Below are 25,800 nucleotides of genomic sequence, written 5' to 3'. Positions count from 1 at the left end.
CTACTTCTTTTCCAAATACTTTATTAACTTATTTTTTTTTTCATTTGTACTTCACTTCTTTGATTTAAGTAACAAATCACTTTTTTTAATCTAACTCAAACAGTCCCCGAGTCTGGTATTGGTTCGGGCTTAGGGTCCTATAATTGTCACGGGTCTAAAAAACAATACACGCATGCAAGAACAGTAGACCACTCATGTTCACTTGGTAATTCATATATCAGTAACTCTAAGTACAAGAAATTTGTGCAGAAGTTTACATATAGGTGGCGCAGTACAGAAGCAAATTGAAATGTAGAGTCTACAAACATACAAATATGTGCATTTTATCACAAAGGATGAAACTTACATATATGCATATGCTTATTCATCAACATCTGAAAAACACAGAGCTATCTTTCTTATGATATGGAGCAACTAGATCAGAATTCAGAGCTTGTTGTTATACCAATAAATCCCTTTCCTTTCGTCTTCCTCGACATAGACACAGTCTTTTATAGCACTCCACAGCGATTTGTAAAATATTGTGCCATCATACCGGTAGTACTCTCCGAGTATCGGTTTGATTGCTCTGTTGGCCTCCATTGCATGGTAATGTGGGATTGATGTGAAGAGATGATGTGCTACATGAGTATTGGTTGCTTGATAATAGATTGTGTCAAGGATTCCGTAGTTTCGATCAATGGTAGACAATGATCAATGGTAGACAAGAAGTTAGAACGTGAGTTTGTTTCCTCGATCTCTTTCTCTATCCCCTGTCGCTCCCTTCTATCCCACACCCGCACACACATGTAAATTGGTTTGTGAAGATTACTGTCAAGTATTGTTTGAGCGATCACTGTCCTAACCTGTTTGACAAAATGTCTCTGAGAAGCCAAATAATGTAGTATCAACTAGACTAGTGTATGCCTTGTCTTAACTAATATTTTTACCTTACTCTGTTTGTTTGACAGTATCATATCTATGTATTATGACTGTCATGATCTGCAGGTAGCGATAATAAGTGCATAAGGTTCCTGAGTGTCCACATCTTGTGTTATATTGGTTTGATTGATTTAATGTCGGTTCTCGTGGTTCCCATGTTTTCTCCCCTGTTCAAATACAAAATGATCACTGTGCCTGGCGTAAATTTTACAGGTCTAATGGGTTGTAGAGTATATGTTGAAAAGCACGCTGATGTGGAGTTACCCGGGTTGTCCAAACTCGGGCCCACATGAGGACCATGGTCCCCGGAAAGCACAACCTATCAACCCTAACCCGGATACACCACCCGGGTAGGATCCCGAACCCGGGCATTACCCGAGCACCCTCCTCGACCAGGGTTCACATAGGTATCAGCCGACACTTGCTGCACAAGGCGCAGACTGACACGATAAAGACAAACATAACGGTCAACTACTGGCGATAGAGACAAGCCAAGGAACATTCCAAAATACTACTCCTACGCTGACACCTGGACACGTGTAGGGGATCAAACCCCTACACGTGTAGGACCAGGATCCAGGTACGCACCCTTGAACCCTAATCCTTGGCCTATAAATAGGACCAAGATCAGGAGTTCAAGGGTAACTCTCTTTTTACACTCATTCTCACACACACTTACACTCAGCATATATTCAAACACTCTCAGCCACCAGCCACCAGCAACCACCACACATACACCTTCACCCACCACACATAGATAGCCTATTTCCTGTTCATCTATTCCGATACCTGCACTCATTCTCACGCCGGAGGCGCCGCGGGGCCCAAACCCCCCTCCGGTGTTGTTTTGCAGACACCCATCCAGCAGCTACATCGCAAGACACCAGTGCACGGCGGAGGAGCCACCGGAACGGGATCTGGAGTTATCATTTGGCGCTAGAAGGAGGGGAAGGTGTTCTCTGTCCTGTGGTCACGGTGCCACTGGACTCATCTTCTTCAACAAGCTCCCGAAAAGGGGGTCCGAAATCACACCTGTAAGCTCTCACAGAACACCCAGCTTCTCAAAACCCTCAGCCATGGCTTTTCTTGATATGTGCATGATAGAAAACCTTACCTGAACAAAACCCTAAATTTGTCTGTAGTAGAGCATGTTAGCAAACCCTGTCTGAGCAAAGCCCTAATCTTGTCTGTAGCACATAAAATCTTTTTGTCTCACACCTGCACACATTTTGTCACTTAACTATTTGTGATACTTCTGAAAATAGTAAGTTGACTACCTGTACACACTATTTCTGTCATCCTTTCATTATCTATACTATTTGTGGGCACTACCACCAAAACAGCAACCATATACCCTGTGTGAGTTCTTGGAACCATGACAAAAAGGACACGCTCCCACTTGGGTCTTCCCCAGAACCCGGATAACCCTCAGACAGACCAGGACAACCCGAACCAGGATCATGCCTCAGGACCCCTTTTCACCCATGTGAACCCGGACGAGAACCAAGCAACCCAATGATGCACGGGTCACGATCGAAGCGAACCAGTACAAGTACACCGATGTCCCGGTCACCACCCTCCACCTGTCCCAGCTCACCAATGTAGAGTTGGCCGAGGCCATCCGGCAGTACCACGATCGCCGGGAAAGCAACCGCAGACTTGAGGACATCGGCGAGTCCGAGGACTCTGGGAACAGTCGTCAATCCCGGGGTTCCGTCTTCGACCGGATCGGAGACAAAGCAAAGAAAAAGAAACAAAAAGAAAGTGAGGAAACCCGGCTGAAAATCTTGGCTGAAAGGAAAGAACAGATCCGAAAAGAGGAAGAGGAAAAACTTGAGCAAAAAATCGCCCTCTGGATTCAACTCGAAGAGGAGAAGTTGACAAAAGGATCCCGGTCCAAGCGATACCGGAAAGAAACAACACCCGAACTCATCTCTGATGACGAGGATGAGAGACCGGGACAAACCAACCTCAGAGATATGATCAATGAGCTTAACAGGAAAATTGGGAATGATTCCGGGCTCGAAATTGGAGGAACCCTAACTCCGTTCAGCCACTCCTTAGAATCTATTCCTCAGCAAAAGGGCATGAAACACTACAAGTTCGAATCCTTCAATGGACTGGGTGACCCGGAGGAACACCTGCACTATTTTGAACAGATAGCCCAGATCTACTACTACAATGATCTGACCAAATGCCGCTTCTTCGCATCCACATTCAAGGGAGGGGCCCAGAGATGGTTCAGCCGGATCCCCTCCCGGAGCATCGGATCCTGGAAAGACTTCAGGGAAGCCTTCCTCAGAAGGTTTCGAGCAAACAAGACACATGAACTTCATATGTGTCACCTGGAAACGGTTCGTCAATATGACAACGAGGCACTTTCAGACTACATGAAACGTTTCCAGGAAGCAATCAACAAAATTTCCAACCTGGATGAGCGTGAGGCTCTGAGCATATTCCGAAGAAACCTGGACCCGGAACAAAATGAAAGATATGTGGTCGAGTTGATCAACAAAGAACCTCAGAGCCTGGCAGCTGCCTATGCCATGGCCGCGAAATTCATTAAGGAAACCGACGTACTCCAAGCCATGAGAATGACCCGGCAGGGTAGCTCAAAAGGGAAACAGGTCGAGGACAGACCTAGAGAAGAATATCACCAGGACAAGAAATTCAAGCCAGATAGACAAACCAACTTCATCCAGCATTCAGGTTCTAAGAGGACCAGCCAGCCAGGATCCGGGTCTAGAAGTGACCCCGGTCCAAACAAAGCAACCAGGGAGCCAAAACCAGAACCTGATTGGACTCCATTGAACAGATCCCGCGAGGATATACTCAAAGAAATCAGAGACAAACCTTTCTACTACCCTCCAAAACCCATGCAGACTCCTCCAGAGAGCAGACCCGCCAACCGACATTGTGACTATCATGGCACCCACGGTCACAAAACGGAAAACTGCATATCCCTCAAGTATTTCATTGAAGAGCAAATCAGCAAAGGCAACATGGGACAATACATAGCCCGGAACACAGCAAACAAGGGAGAAGGTTCGGGAAAACAAAAGAACATAGTCAATGTAGTCTTGGGAGGATCCTGTTCCCCTCCTCCCAGCCCGGACTCATGTCAAGAAGTAATGTCCATACAGACCTTCCCCGAACAAATCATTTCCTTCAGCAGCAAGGACTTTGAGGGAGTCACCCGGGGTCACAATCAGGCCCTGGTGGTAACCTTGGATATAGCCGAGAATGAGGTCAGACGGATCCTAGTCGACAACGGCTCTTCAGCAAACATCTTGTTCAAGCATACCATGGACCGAATGCAACTAGGGAACATCCGGATGAACGACTACAGGGAGGACCCCTTATACGGATTCGGAACAGCATTGTCCCGGTCCTAGGAACCCTTTACCTCCCGGTTCGTTTTGGAACAGCCCCAACCCAGGTCGTCCATATGATCAAATTCTATGTTACAGACACTCCTTCCTCTTACAATGTGATCATTGGCCGTCCGAGTCTAAACAAAATCGAAGCCATCACTTATGTCACGCACCTGAAATTCAAATTCCCAACTCCATTCGGGGCAGGCGAAGTCAAAGGAGATTCGGAAACAGCCGGGGTGTGTTACAGCCAAGCCTTGGTTATGGCAGAACCCCACATGGACAACAAGAGGAAGGCTACCGTCTTCCAAAAACAGAGAAGTAACAAAAAACATCGACCCTACCCAAGAACAAACCCTAAGGGTGAAGTCCAGGTCATCAACCTAGACCCGGGCAGTCAGAACCCGGGAACACCCAATCCTGGTCCTGGACAAAGCTACCAAAAAGCAACCATGAGCCCAGCTCAAAATTTCGTTGAGAAGAACACTGATGCCCGGATCCAACAAATGATCTCGGCACAAGAATTAACCAAGGTCGAAGCTGCGGTCGAAACCGAGTCTATCCTGATCGAGAAAGACAACCCGAAGAGAAAAATCAAAATCGGGAAAGGCCTGGATACCGTTTTCAAAGAAGAACTCGTCCAACTACTCCGGAACTATGCAGATATCTTTGCCTGGAGTCCGGACGACATGCCCGGGTTGGATGAGTCTCTAGCAATGCACAGCTTGGATGTAGATCCTAAGAAAAAGCCGATCAAACAAAGGCGAAGAAATTTCGCCCCGGAGAGGCAACAGGCGATAGACGAGGAAGTTGGCAAGTTGATGAAGACGGATATCATATGTGAAATTAAATACCCGGAGTGGCTTGCAAATGTAGTCATGGTTAAAAAAGCAAACGGCAAGTGGAGGATGTGCGTCGATTACACAGATTTGAACGCTGCATGCCCCAAAGACCCTTATCCTCTACCCAGCATTGATCAGCTTATTGATGCCACGTCAGGACACCTGATGTTAAGCTTTATGGATGCTTTCTCCGGGTACAATCAGGTTAAGATGAACCCAGCAGACATAGCGAAAACAGCCTTCATAACCCATCGGGCGGTATATGCCTACAAACTAATGCCTTTCGGGTTAAGGAACGCCGGGTCTACATACCAGAAGGCAATGAACGAAATTTTCAAAGACCAACTTGGAAGGAACTTAGAATGCTATGTCGACGACATCATCTCCAAGTCAACATCAGTCCCGGGTCACATAGCAGATCTCAAAGAATGTTTTGAGAACATGAGAAGGACTAAACTAAAACTCAACCCGGACAAATGCACCTTCGGAGTAGAGGCTGGAAAATTTCTGGGGTTTATGGTAAGCAACCGGGGTATCGAGGCCAACCCAGAGAAGATCAAAGCAGTTCAAGAAATGCAACCACCCCGGACTCAAAGGGAAGTTCAGAAGCTAGCAGGGTCCTTGGCAGCACTTCGAAGGTTTGTCTCGAAACTTGCTGAAAGATGTCTACCATTCTTTGAATTGTTAAAAGGGGCGAAAAATCAGAAGTCAGTAGAGTGGAGCCCGGATTGCCAAAAAGCCCTTGAAGAAATCAAAGCATATCTGTCCAAGCCTCCGATCCTGACAAAGGCCTTACCCGGAGAACCTCTATACCTATACCTGTCAGCCGGACCCCTTGCTGTCGGGGCGACGTTGATCAGGGAAGAAGCCGGACAACAGAAACCCGTCTATTATGTTAGCCAAGTCTTGAAGGATGCGGAAACCAGATATCCCAACTTAGAAAAATTTGCATTTGCACTGATCACCGCATCCAGGAAACTCAGACACTACTTTCAACGAAGAGAAATCAGGATTGTCACAGACCAACCTTTGAGGAAAATCATCCACAAGCCAGACATCTCCGGGAGGCTGGTAAACTGGGCAATCGAACTTAGCCAGTTCAGCCTAACATTCCTACCCCGGACAGCAGTCAAAGCCCAGGTCCTGACAGACTTCGTGGTGGAATGCAACTTCCCAGAAAACCAGGCAACCCCCATGGAAACTGAACCCGAAGCCCCGGTAGAACCTAATCCGGGGTCTTGGATACTCCATGTTGACGGCTCCTCAACAACCGAAAGGTCAGGAGCCGTGCTAATCCTGAAAAGCCCGGATGGGTTCACCATCAAAACATCAATCTCCTTCGGTTTCGCAGCAACCAACAACCAAGCGGAATACGAAGCTCTTCTAGCAGGGTTGAAATTAGTCCGGACCCTGTCTATCCGAAATCTCACCATCTACAGTGATTCCCAGATCGTGGTCAGGCAGACCAATGGAGAATACCTTGCCAAAGACCCGATCTTGACCAAGTATCAAGCCCTGGTAAAAAGCTACCTCACTCTGATCCCCGGGTGCAAGATCTTGCAAGTCAGCAGGGAAGAAAATGCTGAAGCGGACAACCTCTCCAGGTTAGTCCAAAATTCAGCGGACCTGGATAGCTCAGTCTATTTCGAAGAATTGCACAAGCCAACAATAGAACATGAGGAAATTTTCGAGATCAACAACGACCCTACCTGGATGACTCCCCTGATCAACTACATAGAGAAGGGAGAGTTACCCGAAGACAAGGGGAAAGCACAACGGCTGAAGGCTAATGCGGCCAAATTTTTTGTCGAAGAAGGAACACTCTTCCGCCGGACCTATTCAGCCCCAATCCTGAAATGCATAGGTCCGGAGGAGGCCGAATATTGTCTAAGAGAAGTTCACGAAGGGATATGTGGAGATCACATGTCGGCAAAAGGCCTAGCATATAAAATCATCCGGCAAGGCTACTATTGGCCAACTATCCACCAGGACGCCATGGAGTTTGTGAAAAAATGCAAGAACTGCCAACTATTCAGCAACGTACCCCGGGTGAGCCCTGTCCTACCCTCCTCAGTCCTATCTCCAATCCCTTTTGCTGTTTGGGGAATAGACATCATGAGACCCTTTCCCCGGGCCAAAGGAGACCTCAGGTACCTTCTTGTCTCCATCGATTACATGACCAAGTGGGTCGAGGCTAAAGCAATGCGGACAATCAATCAGCAAGATGTCATCCGGTTCATGGATAACATTCTGATGAGATTCGGATTACCAAGAGTCCTGGTCTCAGACAATGGACCCCAGTTCATAGGGTCGGATTTCGAAAAATACCTGCCTGACAGAGGCATCAAGCATAAAAAGTCCTCAGTCGCCTATCCTCAAGGAAATGGTCAAGTAGAAGTTACCAACCGAATCCTCCTGAGAGGAATTGAGAAGAGGCTGGAGGAAAGCAAAAGCAAGTGGCTAGAAGAACTACCTCATGTCCTCTGGTCATACCGAACTAGCCCTCGAACAAGCACCGGAGAAACTCCCTTCAAATTGGCCTATGGAACAGAGGCAATGCTCCCAATCGAAGTCGGGTCACCCTCCCACAGAGTGATCAACTTCGACGAAATTGCAAACGAGGAATGACTCCGGGTCAACTTGGACCTAGTAGATGAAGTTCGAGATCAGGCGGTCGCAAGGATGGAAAAATACAAAGAGAAGACCCGGGATCACTTCAGCAAAAAGTCCCGGGTTAGAAACTTTCAAGCGGGAGACCTGGTCCTACGAGACACCGAGGCCTCAGATCCAACCAACACTGGCAAGCTGATGCCGAAGTGGGAAGGACCCTATAAGGTCAGAGAAGTTCTAAGACCGGGTACCTACAAACTAGAGCATATGGACGGATCAGAAGTATCCAACACCTGGCATGGACTCAGGCTAAGGAAGTTCTATCAGTAAGACCAACAAGAAGGAAAAATCCTAGAAGACAGCTATACATACCTAAAAGCAATCATGTATTTTTGATCATCTTTAGAGCTGTGTAACCGATTTAATATCAATAAAATCTTTTGCCTTTGAAGAATCTATGTTATTATCTATTTGAGAAAACTTCTAAGGCAGCCCACGCAAGTAAAGCAAACAATCCGGGTCACAACTACCCGGATCCATCAATTCAGTCATTTCACTTGGAAAAATTTCCAAGTGTAAAAGCCAAATAAGACAATCAACCCGGGTGAAGGTTGCCCGGATCCATCTATCTTATTCAACTTAGAAAAATTCTAAGTATAAAAGCAAACGAAAGCAATCAACCCGGGCGAAGTCGCCCGGATCCACCTGTTCATTTACTTAGAAAAACTTCTAAGTACAAAATTGTTCAAGCAATCAACCCAGGTAAACGTTGCCCGGGTCCATCTATTTTATTCAACTTAGAAAAATTCTAAGTATAAAAGCAAACGAAAGCAATCAACCCGGGCGAAGGTCGCCCGGATCCACCTGTTCATTTACTTAGAAAAACTTCTAAGTACAAAATTGTTCAAGCAATCAACCCAGGTAAACGTTGCCCAGGTCCATCTATTTTATTCAACTTAGAAAAATTCTAAGTATAAAAGCAAACGAAAGCAATCAACCCGGGCGAAGGTCGCCCGGATCCACCTGTTCATTTACTTAGAAAAACTTCTAAGTACAAAATTGTTCAAACAATCAACCCGGGTAAACGTTGCCCGGGTCCATCTATTTTATTCAACTTAGAAAAATTCTAAGTATAAAAGCAAACGAAAGCAATCAACCTGGGCGAAGGTTGCCCGGACCCACCTGTTCATTTTACTTAGAAAATTTCTAAGTACGAAATTGCATAAGCAATCAACCCCGGGTAAAATATACCCGGATCCACCTGTGCACTGTTACTTAGAAAAATTTCTAAAGTATAAAGCTACATATGCAAAACATCCGAATAAGAAATATCTCGAACAAATAAAAGCATTCATTCATAAGCAGTATTTAAAAATACTGCAACCGGGTCCATCCAGACCATATCAAACATCCAGATCAAACGTACTTAGTCTTACAAAAACATTGTTCTTAAATCAAATATGAACAAACTGGAAAGAGAAGGAGATCAGGCAGCAGGAGTCTCGTTATCCCGGGTCTCGTCAGCAGGAGTCCCATCAGCAGGCTCGGAATCCGCGGAGGAAGAATCCGGATCGGAGTCATTACCCGGGTTGGCGGGAGGAAGAAAGCTAGGGGACGGACCATCATACGGCTCCGGTTCCCCCTTCCCGGCCTTAATCTTATCCTTAGCTGCCAGGAAGATTTCGATGAAACTCTGAAGGTTAGCCCCCGGATCAGTTTTGATGTGCTTCTCTGCCACGTTCCAACAACAGACGACTTCCGCTGCAGCAGCATTAGCCAGGGCGTCCCCAAAGGCTGTAGATTCTTTGAACTCAGCAATAACCTCCTCCGGCTCTTTCCTACTTTCCAACAGCTTCTTCAGATCAGACACTTCCTTCTCCAGGCCGGCTACTCTCTTCTCAGCACTGTCAGCGCGGGTCCCAGCATCCTTAATCTTCTGATCCAACTCAGCCTCTTTCCGGATCTCAGCCTCTTTGATCTTGGAAGCCACCCCGGACTCCAAAGCCTCCCGGGCTGACCTCTCCACGTCAAGATCCTTCTCCAACTTTGTGACCCGAGCGAGGCTCTTCACGGAAAGATCCCTCTCCTTCTTCAAACTGTTCAATGCATGGGTATTGAACCCGGCCAGACGACCACCAAGCTAAAAAAGAAGCAGGATACCGGGATCAATAAAACCGAAAATTACGAAAACAGAGAAGGAAAGCAAAGTACAAAAAAAAAGAGAGAGAAAGGAGTCGGATTGTAAGATACCTGACCCCACAAGTTTCCGATTTCTTTAAAATTCGAGGCAAGACCCTCGTCCTCCATCATCTCCCAGTCTTGGTCAGAGGGGAGTTCGGACATCAGCCCGAGCACTTTCTTAACCGGGTACTTGCCGAATTTAGGGGTCGGTCGGGAACCGCCCTCAGTTTCAACCCCAAGATCCACCACCTCCATAGCCGACTTGCCCGGATCCTCCACCGTCATATCAATCACTTGCCTCTGGGAAGAACCAGCATCAGTCTTCTTCCTCTTCCTCTTTGGCCCTTGATCCGGGCTCTCCACCTCTTCAGCCTCAGCGACCAACTCCGGATTCTCTATTTGTAGGTCCGGATCCGGAGTAACACCCGGAGTAGCACTGGAATGCCCGGTACCCTCCGTTCCCTGGCGGGAGGACCCGGACTCCCCTTTCTTCGAGTCCCCCTTCTTCCCCGATTTCTTCTTCGGCTGAGGTTTCGGGGCCACGTGCACACCTCCCAAATTCCGAAGAGCGGCGGCGAAAGAATCTTTTGCAGACATGATATCCCAGAGATCCGGATCAAAGTATGGGAGACCTGCCAAAAAGAAGAGAACCCGGGTCAAGGGCAAATAACGAAAATACAAATCCAACAAGACTTCACTAAGGAAACAGGACAAAGAAAATAGACCCGGACAACATGCTACAACAAATTATTCTAACGGAATATGCAAGCTATAAAAAGGAGAACCCGGACAAGACACTACAAAAGCAAAATCAAAGCGAAATCAAGGGACAAGAAAAGAACACAACTTACAGCCACCCTCGTGCAGCTTGTCATGTTGCATAAATGTGTCCCGGGTCAATTGAAACCCGATACAAGTACAGAACTCGACCAGCTGAGCCTGGAATTCCCCCGCAGCACCCGGAGCACCAAAATCGGTCCTAACTTTCGTATCATCCGTCTCGATGTACGGCATAAAGGCCAGATCCAGCCCTTTCAACATGAGAACTTCACCGTTCCAGCCCTTCAGCGAACTCTGGTGAATAACCGGACTCACAAGCCCGGTTCCCAGGCCACACTCCTTCGAGCGGAAGCGAAGCTCGTACAAGGGTCTCACCCCGGATTTCTTAAATTGAAACAAAACGTGGAACAGCTTCAGCGTTGGATAATAGTTCATCTTGTTACACGCCCACAAGAACCAGGTCATCCATTTGACCGCGTTCGGAGTCAGCTGCATTGGAGAAATCTTCCACTCGTACTTGCACAAGTGTTTGAAAAAAACGTGCCACCGGGGGTTCCACCCGGACCGAAGATGTTCCATCCATACCGGAACGAAACCGTCTCCGGGTCGATGATATATCTTCTCCCCGGGCTCAGGCCACCTCCACTCGACCTCGGGGGGAAGTTGAAAAGCTGCCCGAATCATCCGGTCAGCCATATCCGGAGACATCTCTTTGATGTGGTTCCTCACCGGGAACGGAGCCCGGATCCCAGGAAATTCTCGAAACCTCTCATCGAACTCTTCCTTGTTATAGGGAGCTAAGGGGCCGTCAGGATGCTTACGCCTATAGAACCCGGCCATATTCGTGTAAAAACCCTTCTCCTCGACAAGGGGGGCCTTGGTAATAAAATATGACTTAGAATCACACCAGACACCTTCTGGGGACATGATTACCTGCCTCCCAATCGTCTTGGTGACCTTCTGAAACGCGGACACCACCCCGGTAGAAGAAACTTCTCTTTCAGCCATCTTCACCTGAGCACGGTGAGCAAGAGTATGGACTTCGTCGCACTCTGTGTCATTGGAAAACTCCCTGGGTACAGCAGAATACGCAACAATCTCTCGTCTTTGCCGCCTAGGGATCCGGACCATGGACCTAAACAGAGAAGCAATCCGGGTCAGTTTTTAGAATTCACACATTGTGACAAGTTTTATTTAGGTCCGGATCCCATCCTAATCCTATGTGAAGAACATACCAAAGAGAAAACAAAAAACAAGCACACCATAAAGAGCTACCTGGGTCCAGCTTACACTGCAAACATCTTACAAACCTACCCGGGGCCGCTCCTTTTCCAGAATTACGCGGGAAGAGAATACTATATAGTAGAAACACGACCGGATCCGATATATGTTACAGCGGCGTAAAAATCCTCACAAGTCGGGAAGCTGCAAGAATATCAACACATCTACCCGGGCTCACCATTAAGACACATACACCATATCCTACAAGCCTACCCGGGCCCTCTCTTTCTTCAAATTTACGTGGGAGAAGAGTACTATATACTAAAAGGACACCCGGGTTCTATATACATACTACAGCACAAAAAAGTTTTCCCAAGTACAAAACAAAACACCCAAAATCCCTACCCGGACCTAATATACGTACCCGGGTCGGAGACCCTCCCCTTCGCAATTATATACACCATCTACCAAACACCTAAACCTAAAACAACCATCTCCTGAAACTACCCAACCCGGGCATACCTGTCCTACCCGGGTCCAGTTCAAGCCCCCGAAAACTCAAAAGCCACAAACAGTTCCTTCATTACTTCAAATCAAAAACAAAAATCAAAACCAAAAACCCTCCTATACACACATATATACACGCATACACACGCAAGAACATTCAACCAAAAGCCTTAAACCGAAATGCAGATTCTCAAAAGATCGAAACCCCAAACCAAAAATGCAAACATCAAGCTGTCTTAAATCGAAACCACAAACCACAAAAGACTCACAAACTTCCCCAAACTAAAGCACAACGAGTCAAAACACGATAAACCAAAGATCAGAGCTACGGCAAACAGTTGTACAAACCCGCAAAATCAAAGCATGGCATCTATTTGGAGTAAAAACGGTAAAAGGATGAAAAGAGGAAGCACGCTTACCGAAATCAAAGTCGCGAGAACGAAGCAGAAGCAACCACCACACTCGAACTCGTACAAGCCACAAGAAGCACCCACAGCGATTTTTGAAACAATGGAGAGAAGAAAGACGAAAGCGAAAATGAAAAATAAAGAAGTGGGAGGGGAAGCTATATTTATAGCCATACTGATAAACCACGTGGCAACCTCCCATTGGCCGTATAGCAATTATTACAGCCGTTTATTATTACCCCTCCTCAAAAGACGCGTCGGTGCAACTTCCGAGACACTCAACCCGTTCAAATTCTACACACCTCAACCGTTTCACCATCCCTCAACCCGGACGATTCCCCCACCCGGGTCCACGAATACAGGGGTACAGAAATACAGCAAGATTCACCCGACCTGGGTCCCTCCACTAGCTTCCACCCTCACCCGGATCTACCCGAATAGAAGAGCAAACATAAACTCCTATATCTACCCGGATCAATCAAGGCCGGGGGGCAAGAATAAACCTCCACCCTTATCCGGGTCCACTCGATCGGGGAAACAAAGCAAAAACTCCACTCTACTCCCTCACATAGAGAATCTATATAAGGGAGTGGGGGGCAAATGATGTGGAGTTACCCGGGTTGTCCAAACTCGGGCCCACATGAGGACCATGGTCCCCGGAAAGCACAACCTATCAACCCTAACCCGGATACACCACCCGGGTAGGATCCCGAACCCGGGCATTACCCGAGCACCCTCCTCGACCAGGGTTCACATAGGTATCAGCCGACACTTGCTGCACAAGGCGCAGACTGACACGATAAAGACAAACATAACGGTCAACTACTGGCGATAGAGACAAGCCAAGGAACATTCCAAAATACTACTCCTACGCTGACACCTGGACACGTGTAGGGGATCAAACCCCTACACGTGTAGGACCAGGATCCAGGTACGCACCCTTGAACCCTAATCCTTGGCCTATAAATAGGACCAAGATCAGGAGTTCAAGGGTAACTCTCTTTTTACACTCATTCTCACACACATTTACATTCAGCATATATTCAAACACTCTCAGCCACCAGCCACCAGCAACCACCACACATACACCTTCACCCACCACACCGCGGGGCCCAAACCCCCCTCCGGTGTTGTTTTGCAGACACCCATCCAGCAGCTACACCGCAAGACACCAGTGCACGGCGGAGGAGCCACCGGAACGGGATCTGGAGTTATCACACGCCTAATCAAAGTTTTACATATAAACACTTTCTTGATTATTTGCATCTAGTTAATTATATTCCTTCCGCATAGTGCACTGTGTGCAATGAGATGATTATAAGCTAATGTTGGATTGGGTCTTTGGCTAATGATAAACTGCTACAACTCGGGCCACATATCTAATCTAATCAGAGTGTAGCTCTTGAAACTGGTTTTAGTTGGTTCTGCACAAACTTAGATAGTTAGATGAGACTAGAGGGGAAATATGAATTCAAACAAAGTAATAATCACATGAATGGTGCATAGTTGATGCTGTGATAGGTTTACGGGTTTAAAATGTTGAGGTTCTGTACTGGGGTCTGATCCAGAATAAAGGAAATGCAGTTGAGCGGCAGAAGTAAGAGTAAAGGACACACCATTTTGCCAAGCTTAGTGTGCGCATACAACATCCAGTCATCTCCACAATCCATCTAGTAAAGAGGTCAAGGTCCAGATTCGTTATGTTCGACACTCGACAGGGGGTGTGATATGAAGTTAAAGTAGCCCCCTGTTGCCTGAGAACATAGAACTTTTTTAGACTTGGGATCCACTAAATGAATGGTACCATTCAATGTTGCAACTAATGTTGTCTGCTCACTGTTTTGAGGAATATCAAACACCAAATTAGAGGAAAATTCATTCTAACAAGGAAGGAGGAGAAAACAAAAGAAGTCGACATTTTTGAATCATAGCAGATGTATGATGGTTGCCCAAGTGAATGCAAAGCACTCAGGTGCCTAACTTAGAGCAACTGATTTGTGTCCATTAGAAAGATGTAACATTTCATGGGATCAGTTTAACTTTCTGGAATACCTAGCATTTTCCAAATATGATTAGCTCAATCTCTGCAAATATAATATTTATTTCTTTCCTAATACCCTCTGATTGAGTGTGCATATATATTGACACAGCCAATTTCACATATAATAATTTTTGGTTGTGCAGAATGGAGAAAATTGTGGTGCTCTTCATTCTCATCGTTACATCAAGTAAGACATCTCTCTGTATATATATTTATAGCTACAAATATAAATCAATAAAAGCATATACAGAATCCTTATATTGTGTATATATGGGTCATAGGTGTTGTTCAGGGTTGCATGACTTGGAATGAGACGGAAATGTCGCAAACAGTGGCAAAAATAAATCAGATCACGGAGAGTTTTATGATTTTTCCAAAAAGGATTATGTATGTGCATAAGGAGAAAAACACTTGTTCTGGGTATGAAAAGACAAACTGTGATTGACGCTCATGTATTTTAATTGATAAATAATCATGAAATGCGTATTGATAATTAAATCACTTTAGTTTATATTAGTTTGTTTGTGTGATATGATTTTATTATTATGTGATGTTCAAGTCTTCATATCCCTAGCATTTTGAATATTTTGAATATTTTGTCTTTTGATTCTTTGGTCTTTTTCAACATGGTTTGGATTGAGGAGTTTGTTAATTTTTGAGTAATACTTCTGCTGAAATTGTTGATATCGATACTATATACGACAGATTTTAATTTATAAACAGATATGGATCCTCGTGAATTCCGTACCGGAACGTGAGATCTGGTAGAAAAATAAGCCGGAAGAGCAGTCGAGATTATCTTATTAATTTTTTAATTACTTATCCGATTAATCTCCTGATTATTTCTCTTACTCTCCCCCTATTTCTATATCCCCCTCTCCCTCCCTTCTCTCTCACACCCGCACACACATGTAAATTGGTTTGTGAAGATTACTGTAACGTATTGTTTGAGCGATCACTGTCCTAACCTGTTTGACAAAATGTCTCTGGGAAGCCAAATAATGTATTTACTGGACTAGTGTATGCCCTTGTCTTAACTAGTATTTTTACCCTACTCTGTTTGTTTGACAGTATCATATCTACATCATGTGTTATATTGGTTATATTGATTTAATGTAAGTTCTCACGGTCACCATGTTTTTTCCCCTATTCAATACGAAATGATCATTGTGCCTGGCGTAAATTTTACAGGTCTAATGGGTTGTAGAGTAGATGTTGAAATGCACACGTAATCGAAGTTTAATTACATGTGCTTATCATGATAGTGCATTGAATTCTAAATACTCATATAAACACTTTATGTCAATGATATTTTGAGTCGGTGCCCTGTGTGAGATGAGATGATTATAAGCTAATGTTGGATTGGGTCTTTGTTGTTATACCAATAGGCCCCTTTGCTTTCGTCTTCCTCTGACATAGACACACTCTTTTCTAGCACTCCACAGTGATTTATAAAATATTGTGCCATCATCCTGGTAGTACTCTCCAAGTATAGGTTTGATTGCTCTGGTGGCTTCCAGTGCATGGTAATGTGGGATTGATGTGAAGAGATGATGTGCTACATGAGTATTAGTTGCTTGATAATAGATTGTGTCGAAGATTCAGTAGTTTCGGTCAATGGTAGACAATAATCCCCTTAGCCAATCCCATTTGGTAGAATCATTGTAAGGTACTAGAGGATGAGCATGGTGAAGTAAAGCCACTATGAAAAGCATACTAGTCTGAACCAGGTGTGGTCCTCTGTAAACAAGAGCAATCCAAGCAAATCCTTTTAGTGAAACGAGTGTGTATAGTCCATAGAGCATGGCGAGTAATGCAGTGTCAGAAAGTAAGATTTGAGCGCGTTGGTTAGGTGAGTACATTGGACTAAACGGGTAGAAATGAGAGGCGAATTGGTTATAAGCACGATCACGGAAGTTTACAAGCAAGTATAGAGGCACACCGAAGATTAAAACCAGAGTGATGACCAAGAATCTTGGTACAGGATGTGTGGTCAAGTGCTTGTGAATTGATGGAACTTGGGACTTGAGCAGAGGGATGTCTAGTTCGTCTTGTTCAAGAGAACCGGTTTTTGTGTGGTGGCGATGGTGACTGTACTTAAACGAGAAGGAAACAGGAGGAAGGAGTGCAGGGTGAATCCAACTGTGTCGTCAAGCCATTTGTACTCACTGAAAGCATTGTGACCACATTCGTGGCCTATGATCCAAAACCGTGAGAAGACACACCCTTGTATCACTGAATAAAGAATGCAGGTCATATAGAAGTATATTCGATGCATAGGTTGTGCCATGATTGTTGTGAAAATGTAGAAAAGAGAGAGGAACACAGTGGTATCAGAGAGAAGGTATGAAAAAGAGCGAAAAGCAGAACGCTTAAAGCAATGGGGAGGTATAGCTTTCTTCAGATCACTGATAGTGAATTCGGGTCTTGAGACAGGAACTCTTGATACTTTTGTATCCGAATCCGACTTCTGATCCATTGCTCTGCAAAGATTCAAGTAATATAATTACACACAGTTCATTCGACAAAAGAACAGAACTTATAAAACTGTATCAACATAAGAGCTGAGGTAATCTCAGAATGTACCTTGTGTGATGTTGCAGTTGTTTCATTGCATAACTAAACAGCAGGTATTTATAGGCACACTGAAACATTTGAGCAAATAAATAAACTCAATTAATTACATTAAGCAAGGTAATTATAAGACAATGGTGTCATGGAATAGTTTTTATGAATAATATTCACTACAAAATGTTGTAAGACCCTACATGCTAAATGCAGGTCACCCTCAAGCAGAATGGAATCTTTCCTGAAAAATTATCAGCCGACTGTAAATTTGAGCACCGAATAGGCTATGCACCCAGGCTATTCAGCGTAGATAGCTGTACAGTGTCCGACATTCCCGACATTCGTACATCCAGACACGACATTTATTTTATGTCAAATCTTTTAATTTAAATATAGAAACTTTAACCAATTCCAAGAACACATATAAATTGAATAAAAAAAGTTTAAAAAGATAGAAGGAAGAATAAAAAAATATAAGGAAGATTCATAATTTACAAAAATATATTATATCTCATTTTTCAGTATCTACATCCAAAAATAGAACAGTGCCTGTGTGCCGCTGATTTTTAAATTTTCCGAGTCCAACACTGAATATGAGTGGTTTTTTCAATTTTCAAATTTCGAGTCCGATATTGAGCAACATGTGTATTGCGTGCACTACTTGCGTAAAAAGAAAAAACCTTACGCCATTATTCGGAATAAGAGGGTCCAGTGTATCTCCATCACTTCTTTATATTTGGACACATTCTTATGTATCTTCAAAATTTCATTTGTTATTCATACTGTTTTATTTTTAGCACTTTGGCAAGGCCATGATTATTCCATGAACAAACCTCAAAAGTTTTTCACTGGACTACTGAACTCACTAGCAATTTTCATAGACTCGGATAAGAAATAAGAGGGTGACCTCATTGTGTTTCTAGGAGCCTTTTTGCCTAGGTTTAGACCAGGACTTAGAGCAAGTCCAATAGCTTACCTATATGATGTCCTAAACTCACATTTAGGTAATGTGTCTCCAACACTATCCTAGTGTTATCCTAGTGTTGTCTATTCTCTCCTTTTCCTCTTCTCTCTCTCAAATTTATTATTAAAATAATCTTAGGAAAACAAATATAGGGATTACTATTGGAGTTGACACTAAAAATAGATTACCTAAATCACTAAAACATACTAGCACTCATTATTTTATATTATTTATTTATAAATAATAGGATAGGTAACCTATTGGACTTGCTCTTAAGTTATTTTTAATTTTAAGTTTGAAAAATATTTGTGTAATAATCATAAATAAGCTTAAAATTAGAATTAAGTAATAAACTAATGAAAGGCAAAACTTAGTTTGAGGTACGTTTTTTAGTAACTTAACTTTTTTGAACTTCTTTTTTATAAAAATTTCTCATAAATTATTTTTATTTTTATTATTATATTTTTAATAACTTATTAGTGATTAATAAGTCAAAATTATCTAGATACGCATTTAAGCTCCTGATTTATCACATTAATTCACATTGAGTCGCACACAATTTTAAACTCAGTCAAACATAAATATGCATGCAAGAAGCATTGGATTCTGGAACTGCCATTCTATTGGCTTAATTCTGTGGAAGAACTCCCCAATGACGAATAAGAGATTAATGGAAATAAGTGGTTCTATTATACGAATACATAATCGAGTGACTGAAAAAGCGCAATAATGTTATACCATATATAGATGAACATAAGGATGATCTTCAATTTTAAGAAGCGTGCCCCATTCAAGTGACCCTCAAGAAATTCTAATCTCTCTAAAAATTCTCTAAGTCTCAACATTTTGGATTTTTCGCAACACATCCTTTCATTTGTCATTGTCATTTAAATAACCTGGTACGGAGGTAGGGTTAGGAAAAATATCAGCCATAGATATATACTGAACATGGAATAAACATGCTATATTTAGGACCCTTTCTTATGCTTCTTTGAATTTCTTTTTGTAAACAATAGGTAATTGTTTGAATAATTTCCGATTTATATGCTAAAATCTGAAAATTTAAAAATTCTAGCATTTTCAAATAACTTATTATTATTTTTTTGAAATTTGATTTTATAATAATGTATTCAAAAGATAACTTATAATATTTTATTATTATATTAATAATTTTCATACTCGATTATGAATTTTAAGGATGATCTTCAATTTTAAGAAGCATGCCCCGTGCAAGTGACCCTCAAGAAATTCTAATCTCTCTGAAAATTCTCAACATTTTGAATTTTTCCGCAACACATCCTTTCATTTGGGTCATTTATTAGGGGTGTGCATTCGGTTCGGTTTTCGGTTAACCGAACCGAATGCACACCCCTACTTTTTATACAAAATTTTGTTTTTTTACTTTAATAAAATGATAGTGATTTGAGATATGCCCCCCACGCACACAATTTCTTATTGGGTATGAATGTTGCATGCATCACTCCCAGATTATGATTCACACTGGGCAACTGTATGATTAGCATAGGGTACTGATCTTTTAAACATCACTCAAATGAAGATAACAATGAAGATAATAGAGAAGGAAGAGCAGTTTTTTTGAAAATTTCGGTTTTCGGTATTAACCGAAATTTAAAATTCAGTTCGGTTACAAAACCGAATTTAATTCGGTTCGGTATTCGGTAGGGATTTTTATTGAAATTCGGTTTCGGTTAACCGAATGCACACCCCTAATAAAAAGTGAATCCGAGAGTGATAAACAATTACTAATGTACAGGCCTCAGAAATGACATACACCTACAGAGTTTCTTAAAGCAGTCTATAGTTTCGCCACCATCAATTCTATAAAGAAATGTTTCTACAATAATTAATTTGCTTGTACTACTCCTGGCTGTATACTATCTGTAACTGTAGAATTCTGCTCGAGGAACCAGCTGTGGGGATAGGGTGATCTCACAGTGAAAAACTCTGAGATTAACTCATGCATGTACTACTTGATGGTGCTGCCCGTGGCCAAAATCTACAGAAGAACTCTCCAAAGACGATGAAGAGATAAATGATTTAATACGAATGGGGAACTGAAAGTTTGAGGAAGTAAAAGAGAACGAATGTAACCACAAAACAACAAACAGTTCAAACCATACCCATAAGTTCATAGCTCACTTCAATTAACAATCATCCAATAACTTTCAAAGTTAATATATCCCAAGTCACCAATAGTCTTTGTAAGAACAGCTTCCTCCCTCAAAACAATGGAATCGGGTTGAATCCCTTACTATTATTTTTCTCTTAACAATTTTGGAGATATATTTGAATGAGGTATGGCAATCAACACAAGTTCTTAGGTTCTTAAAAACTTTAATGGTGGTTCCCTGTGGAGTAGCAATAATTCCAAATGCAACTGCAAGCTTCTCACTATTGTAGAATATATTTTGCTCCTTTTGTTCGTCTTCTACATCATGCAGCACATAGTCTGTCTCGGGATTATACCCTTCTTCCTTCATTCTTCTGAACAGTTCTGACAGATAGTCGTATATTTTAGTAGAATATGGGTGGGATTTATCTCCCACCATGAAAGTGTGGACTTTTCCTTTGATCTCCGTCCAACTAATACCTGGTTTCTTGTCAACTCCTTTGTCATTCATAGCCTTTCTGAGTTTTGCCACTTCATCCCATTTACCAGCAGTGGCATAAATATTTGCAAGAGTAACATAAGTAGCTGGATTATCAGGTTCAATCTGAAATAATGCTTCAGCTGCTCGTTTTGCCAATTCTATATTTCCATGAATTCTGCAACCACCAAGCAAGGAAGCCCAAAGAAACTTATCTGGTTTCATGGGCATGCTTACAATGATATCTTCAGCCTCTTTAAATCTGCCAGAATGACCCAGGAGATCAACAACACAAGCATAGTGATCTGCAGTGTATTTTAGACCATGTTTCTCTTTTATTGAGTGGAAATACTCTAGCCCTCTGTCAACTGACCAGCATGGGTGCAAGCAGAGAGAACTCCAATGAAAGTAATGTGATCAGGTTTATTACCAGACTTAAGAAGCAACTCGAATAACCGAAGAGCTTCATGAGGTTGACCATTCTGAGCATATCCATTGATCAAAGAAGTCCATGAAACCAAGTCAGGCTGCGGTATGTCTTTGAAAACCCTATAAGCATTCTCCATGTTTCCCAACTTGGAATACATGTGGACTAGTGTGCTCATTTATTACCACATGAAAATTATTTAAGCATTTTGGCTCGTGCTACACACACAGGTATGAAAAAAAATGCTCTATTAATAATGAAATTATAACAAAAATTCTTGATCTGAAAATTGAATGTAATGAACATGAAAACTGTATAAATTAAAAGAAAAAGTATTGTAGTAATAAATGTCAAAATCTGTGGAAATCAAATGAAGTTTGACTCCCTATTCGCATATAAGCTATTACGGTCCAGATCCATGTATCGAAAATTCGTAAAACCTAGTATATGAGTACTTCCTTATATATCAAGAGCTGAAATTATGGAATGAGAAAAGACTCCATTAATTTGAATTTATAACAAAAAGTTTTGATTTAAAAATTAAATATAGCATATATGTAAACCACCACATTTTATGCAAAAATAGTTTGTGATAATAAATGCCAAAATTATTGAAAATCAAATAAACTTTGACTATGTTTTCTTATTTACATATAAGTTATAGCAGGCTAGATTCATGTATATGAAAATTTTAAAAGTCTAATATATAGAAATTTCTTTATCAAGAGTTAAAATTGTGAAGTGAAAAAAAATTACTCCATTAATCGAAAATTATAACAAAAAGTCAATTTTGAAAATTGAATATAGTGAATATGAAAAATGCACAAATTATACGAAAAAGTTTTGTAGTATTAAATGCTAAAATAAGTGGAAATCAAATTATGTTTGACTACGTTTCCTTTTTTGCTATGAGTTATAGCAGTTTATATCCATGTATCGAAAATATATCAAAAGTCTTGATTTGGAAATTAAATGTGTTGAATATGGAAACCAATATATATTGTACAAAAAAGGATTGTAATAATAACGGCCAAAATTAGTTAAGTAAAATAAAATTTGACTATTTTTCCTTATTTACATATGGATTATAGCATGCTAGACCCATGTATCCAAAAATTTAAAATGTCAAATATATAAAAACTTTCTTATCAGGAGCTAAAATTATGGAGTGAAAAAAAACTCTATTAATTTGAAATTATAACAAAAAGTCTTGATTTGAAAATTAAATATAATGAACGTGGAAACTGCAAACATTAAATGTAAATGGTATTTTAGTAATTAATGTCAACATCAATGAAAATCAAATAAAGATTGACTTCCCTATTTGCATATGAGCTATAACAGTCTAGATCCATGTATCCAAATATTTAAAAATTTAGTATATAAAAACTTCCTTATCGAGAGCTAAAATTGTGGAGTGAAAAAGTGCTCCATTAATTTGAAATTATAACAAAAGGTATAGATTTGAAAATTGAATATAGTGAATATGGAAACCACTACATATTATACAAAAAAGGATTAATGCCAAAGTCATCGAAAATCAAATATATTTTAAACAACAAACTCAGAACCCGTTCAAAAATAATAGAATGAACAAATATACACAATGGAGCAAATATTGTAAATTAAGCTGGATATAGTGCAGACTTATTTCACGACCAATGGTGTTATTCTCTTTTTGACTTCGAGACATCATCCTTTGTTGAAGCATCGTCTTGCCTGATGCATACACTGATCAACGCAACATGACCTACCATAGAAAGGATTGCAAAATCTGTTGACGACGTTGAATCCATCTTCATGCTAAAAAAACACGATCACCGTTATCACTACAATATAAAAAAAAATGTTACTACCAAACACTCTGCAAATCGAGAGAGAGAAAAAATGACCAAATGATTACAGATGCAAGCAGATTATAAGAATTTCGAATTTCAAATAAAAAAATAGCAGAGAGCATAATGGAGGATGAAGAGATTGAATAAGAAAATTAAGCATGGATATGTTATGATTAACTATCATGTTTGAATTTTAAATCAATCAGACGTAGTAATGAGTGCCATGATTGGAGGAACCGAATTCAATGCCTTTTTCAAACTCTCATATGGTTGGAAGATACTATGAGATCCAACATTATCTGGGTCGGGTTACATGAAGATCCGATATTTGAAATTACAGTGTTAATTTGAATAGGGAAGAGACCGGGTTGATCCAGATGGTTAATGGGTTGATCCAAGAGCATGTGAAATTACCGGAATAACCTTAAAAAATCACTCATGCTTTAAGAAGTATATAGATACTATGACACTAAAATTACTCCAGTAAACCAGCTGACCAAATCATACTATATCATTAACTTATTTGAAACCAATGTTTGAGATTAATTCCAACAGGGTGCAAGCAGAGAGAACTCCAATGAAAGTAACATGATCGGGTTTATTACCAGACTTGAGAAGCAACTCGAATAACCGAAGAGCTTCCTGAGGTTGACCATTCTGAGCATATCCATTGATCAAAGAAGTCCATGAAACCAAGTCAGGCTGCGGTATGTCTTTGAAAACCCTATAAGCATTCTCCATGTTTCCCAACTTGGAATACATGTGGACCACAGGACCAGATGCTAGTTGCAAATGATGACGGATCACACCCAATCCGAATCATATGACCATGAACTTGTTTCCCCAGATATTCTGCAGATTGACTTGTACATGCATTCAAAACCCCAGCAAAAGTAAACTCATTTGGTCTAATCCCCGAACTTAACAACTCCATAAATAGTTTAAACCCGTCTTCCTTCCTTCTATCGTCAAAGTACCTATCAATGATGGCCGTCCACGGAACAACATCTCTATTCAAAGATTTGTCAAATATATGCCTTGCATCATCTATACTACCACATTTCCCATACATATCTGACAACAAACTCCAAACTACTTCATCAGAATCCAACCCCGTCCTCACTATATGCCCATGAATCTCCTTCCCAGCACGCAAACATCTCACAACAGAACAAGCCGAAAGGGCACTCGAAACCACAAACTTACTGCTCCCCAAATCCCCATTCTTCTCCATACCCTAAACAACTCCAACCCCTCACCCGGCTGATCATACCTCACATACCCTGAAACTTCGCATTCCACGAAAAATAATCCCTTTCCGGCATTTATCAAACAACCCCCTAGCAGCCCCCAAATCCCCCGCTTTCACATACCCAAATGCCATTATATTCCAAGAACACGCATCTCTCTCAGACATTCCAGCAAACACCTTCCGCACATCACCAACACACCCACATTTACGATACAAATCCCACAAGCGAGTGTTTTGTTTTTTCTGTAGAAATGTGAATAGCTTCCGAGAATTTTCTGTCACTACACAAGTGTTTAACATGGGAATCGCGATTGAAGAATGTTTCAGGGTTGTTTGATCAGCAGAAGCAGCTAGATGATGAGTTTGAGCACAATACAACTAGACGAGTTTAATGTTTTTGGCGCCAATTTGAAACAGCAGCCCTCGTGTTTAGAGCATCTCCAAGAGCCTCCTTGTTGACTCCTAAATATAATATAAAAAATGTGGCTCTTAGTAATTTAGGACAAAGTTAAGAGTGTAAACTCCAACAACACTCTCTACATCTCTTCTCTATTTCATATTTTATTCATATATTGGGCTCCACTGTAACAAAAGAGAAGGAAAGATGGAGGTGAATTGGAGGGAAGGATTTTTTTATTGTGAAAAAATAAGTTAGGAGCCATGTGGTGGCTCTTAACTTTGAGGAGAGAGGAGAGAGAAACAAGAGGCTCTTAGTGATTTAAGAGCCACTTAAGAGTCTCTTAGAACAACATTTCTCTTCTTCCTCCTCAAATCTCAAGTTAAGAGCCTAAATGAAGAGTCTCTTGGAGATGCTCTTAGTTGTTTTGTCCAAGTCATATTTAACAAGGTTTATATTTTGATTTTGGTTTTTGCGTGAATGAAAATTACATTTTCTAGCAAATTATTACGTATAGTCGGTGTTCCAAAAATCTTCGACTTAACAGTATTATCCGGTTCCGGTTTCAGTATTATAGAAATTGGGAATCGAACCAAATTAATTGAGTTATCGATTAAGTATTAATCGGAAAATCGGGTATTAATCAGAGTGAAAATTTGGTTGTATTTTAATAAATATTATTTTCAGTATTTAGTTATTATAATATCAGTTATTTAATAAAAAATATATATACTATATCATAAATTCTATAATAATTCATATTTATAGTAATATTGTATATTATACACACTTCGATAGAGAAAAATTTATAAGAATTAATCGGATTTCACAAATTGAATCAATTAGTCACGGGGGTTTATA

At 41.4% G+C, this 25,800-nt stretch overlaps 1 protein-coding gene and 1 long non-coding RNA gene across 2 annotated transcripts; one reads left to right on the top strand and one right to left on the bottom strand.

The window, feature by feature from the left end:
• Positions 1 to 171: 171 nt before the first annotated feature.
• LOC135151638 (uncharacterized) lies at positions 172 to 17,562 on the top strand. The gene is made up of 3 exons (XR_010290424.1): positions 172 to 718; positions 15,028 to 15,071; positions 15,166 to 17,562. It is a non-coding gene; the product is annotated as an uncharacterized LOC135151638 (long non-coding RNA).
• Positions 17,563 to 20,479: 2,917 nt separating this feature from the next.
• Positions 20,480 to 25,278, bottom strand: LOC108216224 (pentatricopeptide repeat-containing protein At4g37170-like). Its single transcript, XM_064090501.1, is given in 6 exon segments — positions 20,480 to 21,396; positions 21,399 to 21,625; positions 24,067 to 24,526; positions 24,529 to 24,582; positions 24,585 to 24,617; positions 24,620 to 25,278. Coding segments are annotated over 6 exon segments (1,770 nt in total). The 5' UTR covers positions 24,843 to 25,278; the 3' UTR covers positions 20,480 to 20,623.
• Between the last annotated feature and the right edge of the window lie 522 nt (positions 25,279 to 25,800).

This window comes from Daucus carota, chromosome 1, assembly GCF_001625215.2.
Source record: "Daucus carota subsp. sativus chromosome 1, DH1 v3.0, whole genome shotgun sequence".
Lineage (NCBI taxonomy): Eukaryota > Viridiplantae > Streptophyta > Magnoliopsida > Apiales > Apiaceae > Daucus > Daucus carota.
This window is presented reverse-complemented; position numbering and strand designations above follow the sequence as displayed.